The 19,424-nt window shown below is 40.6% G+C and overlaps 1 protein-coding gene across 1 annotated transcript in view; it reads right to left on the reverse strand.

Moving 5' to 3' along the window:
• The window catches only part of RBL1 (RB transcriptional corepressor like 1), a 2,331,004-nt gene that overhangs the window by 1,440,045 nt on the left and 871,535 nt on the right, over positions 1 to 19,424 (reverse strand). Inside the window, exon 9 of the mRNA XM_044089002.1 lies at positions 10,283 to 10,449. Within this exon, the coding sequence (XP_043944937.1) occupies positions 10,283 to 10,449 (167 nt within the window). The remainder of the gene's footprint in view (positions 1 to 10,282; positions 10,450 to 19,424) is intronic.

Here is a 19,424-nt window from a genome sequence, read left to right on the forward strand (position 1 = left end):
ATAGTACCTGTCAGGTTTCCTGGGAGCTGGAGGCAAAGTATCCGGGGTAAGGCTGGATTCCAAGAAAACATCATCTACAATCTCCAGAACAGGAGGGATAGCAGGAGGCCTGTGCAGAGGCAGGTTTAAAAATTCCCCGCGTCTCTTTTTGGACTGAGAGTAGTCCTGGCTTTCCCAGCGGAAATGCTCCCTAAGGGTATGCAGAGTTTCACCAAAAGAAAAACCTTCTGGAGGGGAAGCAGAGGGAATGGAATCCTCTGCATCAGAATCCTCATAGGTAGATAAGGGTATGTCCTGGTAGTCAGAAGGAACACAGATATCAAATTCTTGATCAGAAGGAAAATCAGTTCTAGGTCTCTTTGAGGGGGAAGGCTGGCTTCCCCTAATTAAGGTAATAAGGTCTTCAGCCATTCTAATCATTTGTTTTTGAGGCCTGTTGGCCAGAGAGTGCACTTTGGTCATCAGTTTTCTAGGCGTAGTGCGAACTTTAGGCCTGAGAAAGTCTGTACTTTTGGCTTGAAACGATGTCATCTGTTTAATATGAAAATCGGTAGGCCTGAATACATCCTCAAAAGCCGGTGCCTGCACAGTGGCTCCGGACCCATCCAAGGTAGAGATATCTGCAGGTTCCATAGTTGAAGATGCATCTCGCAGCATACTCTACTCTGAATGGGTCTCAGTAGAGGCCTGCGAATCTGTAGAAGCAGGTATCAGGGGCTGCGAAAGCCCCTCACTGAGTACCGGTGGACTGGCCACTAGCTTAACGGTAGTGTCGTCGGCAGTTTTGGACCTATGCGGTCTGTTTCTGTCTTTATCCTTACATTTTTTCAGAAGATCGGTAGTCGGATGGCTTACCAACGCCATTTCAGAGTACGGAGATCGAGAGCGAAAGTATTTAGCTACAAAAATTGCCCGACAATGGATAGTTCGGGTGTTGAAAAAGGCACAAAACCGACAGCGAGGGATGTCGTGGTCTGGGCCTAAACAGGTGATGCAGTAAGAATGAAAATCTCTATGAAGTACTTGCTTTCCACAGGCAAGACAATTATTTTTTTCCGACATTGGTTAGAGCAAGAAAAAAGGATCCCCAATGGGATACTTATCTTTTAGAAGACTTCAGGTCTGAAACTCGAAAATGAAAATTTCAGGAGTCGGCCGACCGGCACTTGCAAACTGCTTCTGCTTCGGGCACCGCACGGCAAGAAAAACTGATGTAATGGTGTCGGCTGCATGTTTTATACCCCTGACGACCTGACATCATGGAAGAAGCGGCAACATCCGATGCAGAAATCCCAAGACTCTGGTATTCAGGCTGGCTGAGGGCTACTTGCAGGCAGATAACCCAAATGTAATTACTGTAACAGTGAAACACGAAGAACATCAATTGATCTTCCTTCTTTTAACACCTTCAGCACTCGACACAGAGTATTTACAATGAATTTCCCAAACAATTCAGTCTGTCAATGAACTGACTATTCGAAAGAGTGAAGCACGCATATCTATATATATAAAATAACTCAAATAACTTGCAGCTTGGCAGAGCCATACTCGTGTCCCCAGCCTGTATACTGAGCATTTTATTCCTGCTCCACTGTAACAGTCAGTTGTTCGAATATTTATATGATCAACTTTCATGAGGAATAGACTACTATTTAAAGCTGACTGTCCATTCATAAAGGATGTGCACTTGTGGAGTAGGTACATTTAAGAAGAATGGCATGGAGGTAAAAGCACTTGTTTATTTGTTTGTTTTATACGCAGGCTTTAGTTTATTTTTGGTGTGGTCTACTGACATTTTTTGGGACTGTTTTTAGCAACTTGTTTTCTTTTATCTGGGGTCATGCAGTTTGCTTTATTGGATTTAGTAGGATCACTCAATGAGAACTTCCAACCACTGTGCAGTCAATGTTTTTTTTTTCTCCCTGACTATATGATGGCTGACATTTCCAATGTTAGATCATTCTGAATATATACCTCAGAAATGCTACCTTTGCTGCTTTTAGCTTCCATACTTCCACACCCACTGTTTACATCTCTGGTGCAATGTACCTGCTTTCGGTTAAGAAAATGTTACAGCAGTGCTTTAGGCATAATAAGGTAGTAACAATGCCAACATTATGTGATGTTTCCCTACACTAGATCAAGTATGAAGTGGCCAAATTTAAACTTGTAGATTTTTCTTCCCTTGACTAGTTGGTATAATGGTTAAGGTCTCTGCCTCCCAAGGTTCAATCCTGACCTTTGGCCAATGTCTGTTTGGAATTTTTAAGTTTCCCTTGTGTCTCTATGGGGTTCCGCCCTCCTCTGAAAAACATGTTGAGTGTTTCCATCTCAAACTCACCGAAGAATGGAGCTGCTAGCAGCAGCACAGACTAGATTGTGCACTACACGGGAAAGGACTGTCCAGACCAACTGCTGTGGGCATCAACTGCTGTGCAGATGATCCTCAAGACAGGAGAACATGGATCACAGATTGCGCACCGTGGAAGAGCTTGCCACTCGGCGCAAAATATGGCTCTAGGTGATTCAGTCATGTTGACTAACGCCACCAAATGGGCACTCCAACCTACATCACAGACCCATGCTAATGGTGGGAGGGATGTATGTGCTCCTATTTGCCAGCAAGTGCCTGCCATAAAGGCCAGTAGTCCTGACACAATAAGCTACTGGATGGCCGGTTTCCAGTTGCCCAGATTGAACTGAGTTCAGATAAAACAGGTATAATGGCAGCAAATGGGGGAAATCAGAAGAAGCTGAGAACTGAGATAGAAGGGAAAACAGTGGTACAATTTTACAGCTTCAAATATCTGGGAGGGGTGGCTGAGGACCATGAAAAAATACAAAAAGGAGCCACAACAAATGCAAAGAAAAATATTTTATTACTGCATTTGGTACCTCGACTATATCCTTCAAGGAATAAAGTTACAACACCACAGAAAGTACAGTTGTGTACACTCACCATAAATGTAGATGTTCGAGTGTATTCACTGTTGCAGTCATTACATTTGGGTAATCCTGCTGGCAGGTTGCCCTCATCCGGCCTGAATTCCAAAGTCTTGGGTCCTGCATCGGCTGCTGTCGACCCTTCCCTGACGTCAGGTCGTCAGGGGTATAAAAAGAACCAGCCAACGCCATTTTCTTTAGTTTTTCTTGCCCCAGATGTCAGGTGCCCCCCAAAAGGGTAGCCATAATTTATATATGTATAATTACATGCACCAATATAAAATTTACCTTCATCTACAAGCAAATACACCACATAGGTTGTATAAATCAGAGAAGGAAAGATAGGTTCCATCAGAAGAGAAGGGGGATGGTGGGTGGGTAACCTGGACTGCAACAGTGAATATACTCGAACATCTACATTTATTTAAGTGTACACAACTGTACTATGTTCTTCGTGTTTCACTGTTGCAGTCATTACATTTGGGTAGAGTCCCAATGCTAAGGTTGGGTGGCTGGAGCTAAACAGCATTAGGAGCGGCTATGAGGCCCTGCAGAACTGCAGTGGCAAAGCCTGCCCTGGATTTAGAGTAGAATGGCAGATGATAGTGCTTTGTAAAGGTGTGCACTGAACTCCAAGTAGCAGCCTCTAAAATGTCCTTGGTAGGTACTCCTCTGAGAAAGGCTGCTGAAGTGGCTGCAGCTCTGGTTGAGTGTGGCCTAATGCCCTTAGGTACTGGCTTGCCATGGTGTACATAGCAGAAACGAATGCAGTGGCCCATCCACTTTGAAATAGTCTGCTTTGAGATAGCCTTTCCTTGTGATCCTGCAGCATATGTCACTAGTAATTGCTCTGTCTTTCTGAAAACTTTGGTTCTGTCCAAGTAGAATCTAAGCTGTCTGTGTACATCCAAAGAATGCAGAATTCTCTCCCCCTTGCTCTGTGGATTTGGCTAGAAGGTTGTCAGGTGAATAGTTTGGCTGAGAGCCACACTGGACACCACCCTAGGCATAAATGTTGGGTTTGTCCTCAGAGAGACCCTGTCTGGATAAAAAATGATAAAAAATTCCACAGCCATGAGTGCCTGTAGCTCTGAAACTCGTCTTGCAGAAGTTATTGCTAGGAGCAGAGCTGTTTTCTAAGACAAAAAATTTATATCAGCAGTAGCAGCTGGCTCGAAAGGAGGCAGGGTGAGTTTTTCCAAGACATAGTTGAGGTCACATGCAGGCATTGGTGATCTCCTTGGAGGTCTTAAATTGTTGGCCCCTCTGAGGTACTGCTTTAATAAGGGATGAGAAAAGACTGGTGGCTCAACATTGTAATGAGCCGAAATGGCAGAGGCATGAATTTTAATAGATGAAAAAGATAGGCCTTTGTCCAGCATCTCAGTTAAGTATTGCAAAATCTGAGGAATATTTGGCACAGCTGTATCAGTTCCATGTGCCTGGTTCCAACCACAGAATCTCTTCCATTTTCCAGCATAAGATTTTCTAGTACTAGGCCTTCTGGCTTCCAAAATGACATCCATCACAGCTATACTGAGATGTGTGTTTTGTATGACTACATTATTCGCCATGCTGTCAGGTTTAAAGTTCTGAGATGGCTGTGCAGGATCTGACTGTTTTGCTGGGACAGTAGATGAGATATTTGAGGTACGGTCCAAGTTGGGCATTGAGACAAGCTCCTTAGTATTGGATACCAGTACTGGCGGGGCCAGTCTGGGGTAATCAGTATCATCTCTGGCTTCTCTTGTCTGACCTTTAGGAATACCTTGGGGAGGAGAGGCAGAGGGGGAAATGCATATACTGATAGGTTTTTCCAGCTGAAAGATAGGGCGTCCACTTTCCATGCTTGTCTGTGATAAATCCTTGTGCAGAATCTTTTTAATTGGTAGTTGTGAGGGGAGGCAAACAGATCTATGTCCGGGCATCCCCATTTCTTTGTTATCATGCTGAATACTTGTGGATCCAGGTGCCACTCGTGGGGATCCATGAGGTTTCTGCTTAGTTCGTCTGCCAGAGTATTTTTCCTTCCTGGCAGGAATTGTGCCTGCAGATGTACTTGGTAAGTCAATGCTGTGTCCCACAAAGTCATGGCTAGTCTGCAAAGGGGGTAAGAATGAGTTCCCCCCAGCTTGTTTATGTACCACATGACCGTGGTGTTGTCTGTCTTCAGTAGTTGTCCTGGATGAAGTAGGTCCTTGAAGGCTGTCAGGGCATTTTGAACTGCTAGCATCTCTTTTTGATTGAGATATAGATGCATTTGGTTTGAGGTACATGTGCCCTGAATGCATCTTCCTGCCATGTGGGCCCCCCCCAGGCATAATCTGATGCATCCGTTGTTAGTGTCTGCCTGGCTGGGGGTAATGTGAATGGCTGTCCCTTGTTTTGGTGGCAAGCCTGTGCCCACCATCGAAACTGCTGTTGCAGGCAAGGAATAAGCGTAATCATAGTTCCCAGGCTGTGGCAATATTGAGTCCAAACACTTTTTAGGTACCATTGAAGTTTCCTCATATGCAGTCTTGCATATGGAATTAGTAGGATGCAGGACGCCATGAAGCCCAAAGCCTGCAGAATTTTTCTTGCAGATAACTGGGTCTTTGTTGCCAACATTTTGAAATAGGTAGTCATTTGCCTTTGTTTGTCTGGCGTGAGCCAAGATAAGAGATAAGCGTGAGACAAACCATCTGGGCAGTTGTATTTAAGCTTGCACCCAGGAATATTATCTCTTGAGATGGTACTAGTTTTGATTTCTTTTTGTTGACTGTGTACCCTAGGCATGTTAGAAATCTTTTCACAAACGCCAGATGCTGTAGAAGAATGTCCTTGTTCTCTGCTTAATTAGACAGTCGTCCAAGTAAGGATATATTTGTATTCCTGTTTGTCAGCAGAATGCGATTACTGGTGCCAGGCACTTTGTAAAGACCCTGGGCGCAGTAGATAAGCCAAAGGCAGTGCAGATAATTGGTAATGCATTGAGCCAGCCTTGAATCTGAGGTATCTTCTGCATATTTGTCTGACTGGGACATGCAGGTATGCCTCTTTTAGGTCTAAAGTCACAAGCCAAGCGTTCTTCCCCAGCATGGGCAGAAGCTGCTGCAAAGTCAACATCTTGAATTTTGGTATATCCAGGAATGTGTTCAAAAAAGAGAGGTCCAGTACTGGCCTCCAGGCCTTGTCCTTTCTGGGTACCAAGAACAGTCTTGAGTAAAATCCTTGTCCATGCTCTTGCTCGGGTACCTGCTGAATAGCCCCCATGTCCATGAGGGATGAGACTTGTTTTTGTGCCTCTGCCCATTGAATTTTTGGCAGATCTGGCCAGCCGTTTGCCTTTGGCAGGGTATGGAAATGAAGCTTGTAGACTTGAGACACGATATTTAAGACCAACTTGTCCTGGGTTATAATGTGCCAGTTTTGAGAAAAAATTGCTAATTTTCCCCCTAAAGGTGCTGCCAGGAGATAAGTGCTTGGTGCAGGCAGGGGGAAGTCATTGGGACTGTTTCGTGTATGGTTGTGATTTGTCTTCTCCAACTTTGGAGGTAGAAGCCCCCCCATTGCTTTGGGCGGTATGAACCTTGCGCCTGGGATCTGCCTCTAGGGCGTCTGGATCTGCCCCTTTGAGGTCTGTCTGACACAGGAAATGACCAATTCTTTGTTGGCCAGTGTCTACTAAACCTAGGTGGCTGTACCTGTAAAAAATCTTTAACAGTTTGCATAGATTTAGATTTTTCCTCCATTTTCTTTAACACCTCTTCTGCCTTAACACCAAACAAAGTATCATGCTGTAAAGGTGCATCTAATAATTTACCTTTAACATGATCAGGCAGATTTTGTTCCTTTAACCAAACATGCCTCCTAATTACAGCACCTGTGACTGCGGCCCTGCTGGAGGCCTCTAAAGAATCAAAACCACATTGCAAAGTATATTTTCCAACTTGTTCAGCTGCATGCAATAAATCCTGCATTTCCTTGTTTTCTGCACATTCAGAGTTTAATAACATTTTCTGTTTAAGCAATGCCTTGACATGTTGCTGATATTTGAGCATATGAAACTAACAGTTTAAGGCCCTTATAGCCAAGGTAGCAGATGTGTAAACCTTTTTCCCCCATCTATCCAGTGCCCTAGAATCTCTGTCAGAGTGGGTAGGGTTTTTCGCAGCAGAAGCCTCAACTCCTTTGGGACCCTGAGAAATAGTTTCTGGGTCTGCAGCAGGGTTTTTAAAAAGGAATTTATGAGAGTCAGGAACCCTGTAATATCTGTCAGGCTCAACAGGAGCTGGAGGTAAGGAGTCAGGGGTAAGACTAGACTCCGAAAACACATCATCTACAATGTCTAACACAGGTGGGATGGCTAGTGGCTTGTGTTGAGGTAGTAAAAGGAAATCCCTGAACCTCTTTTTAGATTCTGAAAAATCTTGGCTCTCCCAGTGGAAATGCTCCATCATGGTATGTAAGGTTTCCCCAAAAGAATAGTCCTCTGGAGGAGAAGCTGAAGGTATCGATTCTTCAGCATCAGAATCCTCATAGGGGGGAAGAGAATATTCCTGATCAGAAGACGAATTAGAAGAAATGGAAACCTGATCTGAAGATTCATAGTCAGTCTCTTGAATAGGCCTCTTTTCAGGAGGGGGATGGGAACCCTTGATCAAGGTAATCAAGTCTTCGGCCATTTTGAGCATCTGTTTTTTGGGCATAGAGGCCTGACCACGTAGCTCTTGAGTTTGTTTCTTTGCTTTGGAAGGTGCTTTAGTCTGAATACACCCTCAGAAACCGGTGCCTGCTCAGCGGCTCCGGACCCATCTGAAGGGATAATATCTGAAACTCCAGTACCTTGAGTTTCCAGCGGCATGGCCGACTCTAAAGTAGCGGGCGTCAGGGGCTGCGAAAGCGCTTCACTGAGGACCGGCGAACCGGCGACTGGCTTAGGAGATGCTTCGTCGTTGGTTTTGGGCCTCGGTTGTCTATCTCTTTCCTTTTCTTTGCATTTTTTGTGAACTCCGGTAGTCGGATGGCTATCCGACGACATTTCTGGATAATTAAACCGGCGTCCAAAATAGTTTAAAGCAAAATCATACCGACGCTTAATAGTGCGTTGGTTAAATCTAGCACAAAACCGACAACCAGAAATGTTGTGATCAGGGCCAAGGCAAGGAATACAGTAAGAATGAAAATCCTTATGAGGTATTTGCTTCCCACAAGAAATACAATTATTAACTTTTTCTGACATCTGTCTGGAGCAAGAAAAAAGTTTCCCCAATGGGGTACTTAGCTTTATTGAAGACTTCGGATCAGAAACTTTAACTTGAAAATCTCAGGAGTCGGCCGATCGGCACTTGCGAACTGCTTTTGCTTCAGGCACCACGCGGCAAGAAAGACTAAAGAAAATGGTGTCGGCTGCTTCTTTTATACCCCTGACGACCTGACATCAGGGAAGGGTCGACAGCAGCCGACACAGGACCCAAGACTTTGGAATTCAGGCCGGCTGAGGGCAACCTGCCAGCAGGATTACCCAAATGTAATGACTGCAACAGTGAAACACAAAGAACATCCATTTAAATACAAGAGTTAATGAGTGTAAATGAGTGAGGAATCTGAATGAGAAAGTCAAAGCTAGAATCATAGGGGCTGCAGCCAATTTGCACAGAGTGCCAGGTGTAGTATTTCACAGGAGACTGCCAAAGAAGCTGAAAAGTAGGGTGTACAAAACAGTGAGTGACCAGTACTACTGTATGGTATGGAAACCTGGGCAGTAACAGCAAAACAGTTGAAGAAGCTATAGGTGATGGAGATGAAGTGCCTGAGACAGGTGGGCAGGATGCATACTGTGGGACAAACGAAGAAATGAGGACATAAGAGCAGAAGCTAAAGTAGCTCCAATTGCAGGTCAAAGAGATTGGATTTATGGTGACTTGGACACAAGAGCAGAAAAGCAGAAGACAATCTAGTGAAGAAGACTTCGGATGGACAGGAAGAAGGCAAGAGAAAATGAGGGAGTCCAGCAAAGAGGTGGATGAGCTGTGTGATAGAAGACCTGTGACAGTCAGGCATGATTGTTGAAGAAGGTAAGATGATGACATTGAATAAAGAGCGAGAGATAGCAACAGTTTACATAACACCTTGACCCAATGTAGAAAATGGGAAAAAGGGGGTTGTTGATGATGATGATTTCCCTTTCCCTGATTTCAGACTCCTCAATCGTATTTCCCGCAGAAAAATCGCTGCCTATGCAGTTTCATTTTGTCTACCATCGGAGATTTAAACTGTTGAGGATTTTCTGTTTTTCTACCATAACTGAGCAGAAATTATAACAGGACACACACACACACACACACACACACACACATGCTTATGTTTATATATTAATGTAAGAGGGGTAGGGGGTACAGTACAAGGAATGCTTTTTTTGTGTGTGTGTGTGTGTTTTATCTAGACAAGACTTCAATCTGTTTCTTTCATTTAGTTGAAGCTTCAGTGAATTAAGCTAAAGCTTGACAAAAACAGACACCTGCAAGGAGAGAGCCATGGCAGCTTCCAAAACATATGAACATCTGCTCTTTTTGGTGATCACTACAGAGCGAGACAATATGATATAAGCACTGTCATCAGCTGTGCCTATACAAAGGTTGTCACTGCTTATGTCACACAGTAACAGGCCATGGATTGACTTGCCACAACCTGTTATGATGCGGCAATGCCAAGGAGTAGCATGCCATCTCCCTTCAGGATTCATTCTGGGTTCACTGTACGTTTAGGGTGATTATTTAATTAGTACACTAATCATACTGATAAAAATATAGAACTTTAAACTACTCAAAGGCTGGAAAAGTATTGTATGTTAATTTTAACTTCATACTTTGATAACTTTGAGGTACAAACAAATGAGAAAGCCAAGTTACCTCAGCTGAGGCACCAGATGATAATGGGTTAAATAAATTAATTAGAGGATCTGATGAAAGAATACTTGACTGTGTGTGTGTGTGTGTGTGTGTGTGTGTGTGTGTGTGTGTATAATGGATTATTAGTCAAGTACTTTTTGATTGTAACAATGGACATGAATCAGCATAGGTTGTAGATATCACTTAGCTGTATTTTAATAACATATTCACCTGTAATCTACATAGATGAAAGATGAACAGCAACCTAATAGCAGTTGGTGTGTACACAATAATCAAAAAACTACAAATTTTAGGGTTAGGCAGAGCAAGTAAATTGGATCTATGCTTAAGAAGGTAGTATAATCCATACTAAGGGAGTCAATACAAAGTCCAGAACTCCTCAGTGTACTGAATAGCAAAACTACAGAAAATCTGTTTTCATGCAGCTAATTATTAGAAGGTCTTACCTGAAAATAGCCATTAGCTGTTCACTAGGTGAAGCCTTCAGTCCTGTTACCATACCCTGCAAGCGGCTTACAGTCTGGGTTGCAGAAGAAACTGGAGTAACTGTTATGTCTTTTTCTCTAAGGTAGCTCCTCCCAGTGAGCGGAGTAGATGGTGCAACAGATCTCACCTTCCAACAGAAAAAAAAAAATTATAATTAAATCCCATTCAAAACTGTTATAAATTCATGTATCAATTCATATTATTATTACTTTTTTTACTGTTTATGTTATTATCATCACTGACTTCCAAACAACAGCTCTCTCCTATGACTGAAAGGGCCATTTGTTCTTCCCTGGTGCAAGAAACAATCACAGGACAATGTCACCTAGACAACCATCGGCATTTTCTTAGGGAGGCCTATGTACCCACCCTCATGCAACTGTCCTGATATGCCTTCCCTCCATAAGTGTATGCTCTCATACACAATTACAAGACTACTACTTACTGCAGCCTGGCAGAGCCATGCTGACGTCTCCAGCCTGTAATCCAAGCATTTTACTTCTGCCTCACTGTAACAGTCAGATTCACTGGAGACCAGACTGCCTTCCTCTTCCCAGGATGCATGAACCAACATCAGCCTTTCACTCCCACGCCCACTCCCACTTGGCTGCCCCTAGCCTAGGCTGCTAAATGAACCTGGGTCAGCTGGGCAGTAGTCAGGGCTCTTTCCCCTCTGTGTTGTGAAGCTGACCCAACTCTTCATGATTCACCTATAACATACCGAAGAAGCTGTGAACTTCCCATTTACATGCCCATTACCTTTTCAAATCAACAGCTTTCTCCACTTAATTCCACTGGGAAGCCACTTGTGTGCTCTCTACCTCGCTTCTCTCCCTCTCTTTCTCTACACCTCTTTTTTGGTGAACAGACCTGAGGAAAGGATAACAGTTATTCTAACACGGTGATCAAACAAGTGCAGCAAGAATTAGCAAAGTCTGTTAATGACAGTAAACACCAATAATTATAATGGGATCTGGACACTGTTTATTTTAACTCACTTCATTTTAGCAATATGTTTGTTGCATAGGGTTTTTATGCACTTATGTGCACTTAAAATACATAGCTGCACATCCTGCCTTTTTGAACTGCACATTTCACTTTTTGTACCCACTGTACACCACATACTGCAGATTAAAAAAAAAAAAAGAAAGGGAAAAATGCCATATTTGCAGAATGTAATGCACTGTCCTCTGGCGGCACAGGCAGAAGAATAAAGAAATGAAGAAAATGTCCAACTGGCATAACCTACATGCCTATGTGATGATGAGTTTAATTACAAGTAAACTACTTGTTTATAATTTGTTTTAATTAAAAAGTTTGCTCAACGCACAGAGAACTATTAGAAGAGTGATCTGAAGAGAAAAACACCAGGGAAAAGAAAACATGAAACTTAACGGTTTAAGACCAATTTTCTTATTGTTACATTTAAATAAATACAGCACTGATATTCATATATACAACCTAAAAAGTGCATAGCAAAGCAGAAGCATGACAGCTGTGGGTCTAAGAAGGGGAAAATTTTGAACTCTCTTTTGTATACTGCAGTGATCAGCTCCTTCACCATGGCATTCATGGCCAGGGTAACCCATTTGCTTCTGAAAAACTTCAATCTTCCACTCATCAAGTTGGGACCAGAAGGAGAGTTGGTATTGAGGTGGGAAGGTCCAGAAAAACAAGCAAAATTGGGGGTGGTTATCTTGCACAGGAGAAGGAGGATCACTGTCTCGAACTACCATGCTTCTAGCCCCAGCTCTTTCCTTCTCAAATTCTTTTTTTGAAAGCTATCTATTGTGGTTCAGTTGTTTAATTATTATCTGCTTTCAACAGAAGGACTTCTGCATGCTAGGGAGTTCCTATTACAAGTAAAAATAGGGTGAAATGACTGTTTAGCAGATGGAGAAGAGACAGGAATGGTGAGGTACAGCCCTGCTCAAATTTTTCTGGAAGGAGGCTTGAGGAGCACATACCACATAAAGACTAAAGATAACCAAAACTGATGTGTCTAAGTGGGTGTAACAGTTGAGGGTATGTCCCTTATGGACGCGGGAGACATGACCATTGCATATGAACACTGCAAAACATCCTTTGAGATATTGTGGGTATGACAATGGGAATGGCTGGGGCCTTAAACAAAAAGAAAAAGAATGTTTCTAAAGAGTGGATGGTGGTACAGCTCCTGCCAGCTGACATTAGCCCTAAGAAGGAATAAATAGGCTGTATGAATCTTGCCTGCGAAGAGCAAACAGACTTGCTGCGCAACATGAAGAAAGGTCCAATAGTCAACTAAGTGGAAAGGAGTAACTAAAATTTTCCTGCTGTAGCCTTAAGTAGGGGATGACATCTGAGCCAAGCACGCACTTTTTTTAAAGTAACTTATTTATTTATTGACATTTGTTAACCAGGAAAGCTAATTTGGCCAATTTTATTTAATATCAGCAGAGGCCCGGAGAGAAAAGTTCCACAAATAAAAGAACAGAAAATACATACACACAAGTGAAAACTGACATCATATTACTAGTTACTGTAAATACAGTGATTAACACAAATATTAATGACATACGACATGTAAAATAATACTCACACCATAATTAAAGCAAGACAAATACAATATCATGTAGCATTAGAACGTGTTGACATGTTATAAATGTGAGTTTATGACTCACTCATAAAGCAAATGCCAGATTGGAACATTCAATCTGTGGATAAGGAGGAGAGGAAGAGAGGGAAAAGTGAGAAAAAAATATTAGTAAAACTTAATTAGTAGAGTAGACATGGGAGGCAGGATAAATAATGAGTAAACGCAGGATTAACAGTAGGAGAAATAAGAGTAAAGTAAAAACAAGAAAAGGGAGACATAGGACGTATATAGGTATTTGAGGAGTAGGAGCTGAAATTTTAGCCAAGACATCAACAACTACAAAGCCAAGAGTAAGACAGGAAATCTTGCAGCTTAAATAAATGAATGTTAAGTATTTTCCTGACTGGTGCAGGGATAATATTCCAGACTTTTGCTGTAAAGTGTGACTACAGACTTTGACCACAGTTTTTGTAAGGTTTATAGATGTCAAGTAGATTTTTTTGTTAGATCAGAGGTGACTATTTGGGAAGTAGTGGTGGAGAACTGTAATTATAGGTAAGCAGGAAGTGGGATTAAATATAATTTTATGCGATAAGAAAAGTTGGGTATAATTTAGTTGGAGGGCTAAATCTAGCCAATATACAGTTGTTAGGGCATAACAGTAATGCATTCTGTGACTTGTGTGAGCTGCAAATCTAGTTACATTGTTGTAACACTGTTCTAGTTTAGATTTTAGGTTGGCCTGAAGGTTAATCAAGATGGGAGAACCATATAACACAGAGGGGAGTAGGTATCTAGCGGAAAGAGTGATTCTGGAGGATGCAGTAAGGCATTTTTTGGCTCTATACAGCATTCCAATTTTTTTGTAAGTTATTAATATTGCTCTATATGTGGAGGTCATATTTGAGGTTGCACTTTTATAAATATTAATAAAAAAATTACATTTTAAGTTGCAATATGAGAACACATGTATTTATAAAAAAGAAAACAAACTGCAATAACAGTTTCCATTATTTTCATTGTGCAGCATGCATTTTTTCTTTAAAATCTTCATGCCAACATTACATAAATTGCTCATTTCCTGCCTTACCTTAAACTTCACTATTTCACTCCTCCTATTATTCTACATATGTTATTCCCACAAATACCATTTATTTCCATGAAATCTGTTCCTTCCTGTCTCTGAAGATCCAACCTCTAGTTCTTTAACCTCCTTTACAATATTTTAAAACCACCATTACTCCTGGTTTAAATTTTGATTTTCATTTTCTTGTAATTGCTTTTTGGCTCCCGACAGCATTGAGCACAGTAAGGCATTAATTACTATGACAAGGAAATTCAAATCAGAACAAACCTGACTTGATACCATGATCAGACCATTCCAGGGGAAAATGTTAACTTAAAATGTTACACAGAGGAATGTTGTTACAAGAGGAAGTACAAAAAAAAAAAAAAAAAAACTTGAGGCAAGGGTGATATAGAAATCAGAAAGTGACTGGAACAGCCCCATATTGTTATTCCTAAGGCCTAATTGAACAATCACATTCTACAACTATTTTAGTAAACTGAACAGCATTCCAGAATGTGATAGTTACTGAATGCTTAAGTTAAATGGAATAACAGAGAGAGTGGGTGAGGTAAGACTTGTGAACCACATTAGATCTAACAAATGGGGTATGGGCAAATCCCTGTAACAGCTGATGCAAAGGAAAAGACAGCATTTTCAACAGCACACTAGATCTAACAAAGGGGTATGGGCAAATCCCTGTAACAGCTAATGCAAAGGAAAAGACAGCTTTTTCAACAGCACACTGTCCTTCCTTTTGGGCTACAAGGTACCTCTGCAAACTTTCAAAGGTTAATGGACATTATCTTAAAGTCCCATGACAGATAGACTACTGCTAACCAAGAAGATGTCTCAACATATTGCAAAGATTGGTACTCCCATCTAGCTAAGGTACAGGCTGTGTCAGACTCTGAGACAAGCCAGGTTGACAGTGGATGCTTCCAAGAGCAAGTTTTGAATGTCAGAGATAAAATATTTAGAACATGTAACAGGAAAGGGAATTATCAAGCCCAAGAAAAAAATACAGAGTCAAAGGGAAACTTGCTTACTTTAGATAAGTGAGAGCATTCCTTGGGTTTACTAGTGAAAATTTCTATTCCATTTTGCATCACAGAATGCCCTCTAACTTTCATGAAGAGGACGATGCCCCTGAATATAAAATGGACTCTAGGAAAGACAATGCTTTTAAACAAGTGTAGGAAGCATTATGTTTAGAACCTTTTTTTTTTTTGGAGGGGGGGGGTGCTTTGGTGATTAGTTGAGGGTCTTTTTACTAGTGGAGAAGAAGAAGACAACAAGGTCATGAGCTACTTGTGCTGGTTCTCCCAAAATAAAAGAGGCACACCAGGAGATATTCCCTAAATGGAATCTGCCTTCTACAGGCACACATGGATCTTAAAACTCCAGTCCACAAACAATAATATAGTTCTAACAATTTCCACAAAAGCAGGTTTAATAAGAAAGACCATTAAAAATAAATCCCATTAGCTATCAATCAATATGCCTGACAGGGACTGACCAGACAAGACATTTTAATGACTGGTCATTTCTTGATGTCAACAAAATAAAAAAAACAAGAGACACTCCCCATTTTAGCATTAAGTCTTGGGCAAGAGCAGGCATCCAGCTATACACTAGAAATGTTTGAAAGTTTTCAATGTCAGGCTGCAAGGGAAAAATTTGCCTGCAGCTAATTAAGAATCATAAAGCAGCAGTACTCCTTGCAACAAACATTTACGGTTACTGAAGCTAGAGCAGTAAAAGGGTAAGAAAAGCAATAGATAAAGTACAGTGAATACGCAGAGAATATAAGCTTTAGTTTGGTGGATTTCTAGAATAGGAGAACAACTACATACAGTACAGAGGAAACTGAATAAAACTGCAGTATGTGTAGTCAGTCAGAAGATGGACAGGATGACGGCATGAGAGAATGGTGAGTGTGAAGTTAACAAAACATAACAGGTATGATGGAGACACTGAAAAAAGGAACAAAAAAAAAAGTTAACAGCCAAGAAAGTGAGGCAGTAAACAGATGACAATTCAGATGCTCAAAGAAGGAAGTTAAGATTTGTTTCATTCCTAGTTTCATTCCTTTATTGATGAATGTGGGTTGGGGCTTATAACTAAACTGATTAAATACAATGGCATAGCTTTGGCTGCCTTGTATAAACAAGTGGAAAAGTTGAATGATGATATTTTAAAAGATTTATTTGCTGAATATGAACAGCTATATAAAAAAGTTTTGTTTAGGATTAATAAAAGAATTAATATCATATTTCTTAGGAAACAGAAAAAGTTTGCTATGGACAACAGCAATATGCTGAAGCTATAGTTTATCCAGGTCCATATAAAAATAATTCTTATAATAAAAATAGAAATAATAATGAAAAGGTAGGGATTCCCACAGAAGTAAGGGATACCCAATATAGAAGGGATGAGAGTTGACTTTACCCCAGCTAGGCGGCCTGGTGAATTGGATTCATTTTCTGAGCATAATGGTAATTTTTTAGTGGTAAGAAGGTCAGAAAGGTTGGCCAGCAAAACCAGACACTTTCCAAACCCGGATCATCACCATGCTCACATGAACATGAGGGAAAATCAGGGGTGGAAAAAAGTAGGAAAGAAAGTGAAATAGTTTTTGTTGCAGATACTGATGGCATAGTAAGTGGATTTAAAGGATTTAAGATCTTCAATTATACATCTTTAACCCTTAATAAAAATACTTTAACCTTTTTTCTAAAGGTTTTAAGTTCGTGTCATCAAGTTAAGGGGATACAGCGAATATTCTAGTTGACCTTAAACTATATCTTAGAAAATTGAATCTGGGTATGTTTTTTAAAAAAATCTGAGGATATGGAGAATTACTGCCACACTGGACTAACTAGGAATAGTATTATTAATCCTCCCCTACACCCGGCTTTAATGTTGCTTGAAAAATGTGTCACTGAAGAAATACATGAAGCATTTAAAAGAAATGGGGTTATCTCTGAGCCTCATAATTTAGATATTGGGGAAAAGATGTTACTTAATGATTTGAAGTTTCAAACTGAATTCCGCATCATAAAGCCTGACAAGGGAGGGGGTGTGGTGCTTTATGGAACTGAAGAATATAATAATGCAATAACAAAAATTTTGCTTGATACAAATACTTATTCCCCAGTATCTAAGAACGAAATCACTATAGCATATGGTAGAATTGATTCTTTATTAAAGGAATACTTGTTAGAAAATCGGATAGATGGTAAAACATATTATTACCTTAAGCAAATGAACCCCATTATTGCTTATATTTTTGGGGTACCAAAGGTACATGTGTCAAGGAGCCCCCTTCTAGACCTATTGTGTCAGCTAAGAACTCTAAAACTCACCCATTAGCAGTATATGTTGATCACTGGACCAAGGAAATTATAGTTAAAACAGATAATTTAATAAAAGATTTGTGGGAGTTTTTGAGTAAGTTAACCAAGGAGGTATGGAAGGAGAGTTATAGTTTTCTCACCATAGATGTTAAGGATCTTTTCACAAGTATTCCGAGACATGAGGGACATGAGTTCTTCAGTGATAGCATTAACAAATTTTCTAGTATGTCCAAAAATCTAATTCAATTGATTCTTGAATTAATGGAAGTGGTATTAGATAATAATTATATATGTTTTCAGGGTGAACACTACCAACAAATTTTTGGGGTAGCAATGGGGGCAGCATGCGCTCCCATCTTCGTAAATTTGGTAATGCTGGAGTGGGAGCACAGACATGTTTTTAATAGCCCATACATTAATAACAATATACATCTTTATCTGAGATTTTTGGACGACATATTTGTTCTATGGGAAGGTAGTTATGACACCGTGGAAACATTTATGCAATATCTTACCATACATTAATAACAATATACGTCTTTATCTTAGATTTTTGGACGACATATCTGTTCTATGGAAAGGTAGTTATGACACCGTGGAAACGTTTATGCAAAATGAATGTACCTCCTTTTTCAAATTTACACATACATGGGATAGAATTAGCATTAACTATCTTGACACCACTATTTTTCAAACTAGTGATGGGTTTAAATCTAAAATTTTTAGAAAAAGCACACAATGTAATAGTTATTTGCATTACACAAGTAATCATCCCATGTTTCAGAAAAAAAGTCTTGTTAAAGGACAGGCAGTCCGTATTGCAAGAATGACCTCAGAAAAGGCTGATTTAATGGGGGAACTTAATCTTCTTGGTGAGATGTTCATGGAGAGGGGGTGCCCAAGAGAGTTGCTCCAGGGTGTGTTAGACGAAATATATAAAGGGTGGGGTACTAAATATAATGCTTTACTTGGTAAACACTTGGACAAACCAGTTAAAAGAAAGGATGACAATAAATTTCAAAGGGCTTGTGTAACTGAATTTAATAACTTTTCTGATACATTCACTGATATAATAAGGACCAATTGGAGTATGTTAAAAACTAGTAAAGAACTGTATGAAGTAGTGGGGAACGAACCCACATTTTCCTTTAAAACAGGAAAGAATTTTAAAAGAATATTTGAACAAATGGAGACACCCAAGAGTTTAATATGTAAGGCAACTAGTTCTTGTGGTAACTGTAAACAGTGTTCACACATTATTAAGGATGACAGTATATGTTTACAGAATGATATGAATAGTATAGTGAGGTTCTGCAAAGGTAATTGTAACACCAAAATGATTGTATACTTGGCCATTTGTGAAAGATGCCCTGCATTCTACAGAGGCAAGATGGAGAGGGCCTTGAAGGAAAGAATGTATGAGCACTTTAATGACATTAGGATTAAGAAGGAGACTAGTGTGCTGTATAAACATTCTATTGAATTTTCTTCTCCTTTTTTTAGTGGTTTTAAATTTGGGATTATTGACGTGAAGACTAATCCCAGGTGGGGAGATGTTAAAAATGCATTGCTTAATAGGGAATTAAAGTGGCAGCTTACACTAAAATCTAATATTTTTCCTGGTCTGAATGAATTCATTACTATTAAATTAGAAGTTATGTACTCACCATAACGTTCCATCTGAGTAGGTGACTTCATTTGGATGCAACCTGTGGGTATCGGATCCGACCTCGGATCCGAGCCGGCATTTCAAAAGCTTAGGCTCCGAGCTCCTAGCTCCTCCCTCTTACCCATAACCCCTTGCCAAGCCCTGACTGACCTCAGATTGAGTTTGCCTAAATAATACTGACTACAGTACATGAACAAAGCCTAAAACTCGCTCTATAAAGGTCAGGGGGATGGAGGGGGGGATGGTTGCATCCAAACGAAGTCACCTACTCAAATGGAACGTTATGGTGAGTACATAACTTCTAAATCTGAAGTAGGCAGACTTCATTTGTCTGCAACCTGTGGGACAGAGTCCCCAGCTACCTGAATCTTGGGCGGCCGTCATGGAAGGATGTTCCGGAGCACCGCTGAGCCAAAGGATGCTCTTCCCC

This window comes from Protopterus annectens, chromosome 12.part0, assembly GCF_019279795.1.
Source record: "Protopterus annectens isolate FY-2018-M chromosome 12.part0, PAN1.0, whole genome shotgun sequence".
In the NCBI taxonomy this organism is placed as follows: Eukaryota; Metazoa; Chordata; order Ceratodontiformes; family Protopteridae; genus Protopterus; species Protopterus annectens.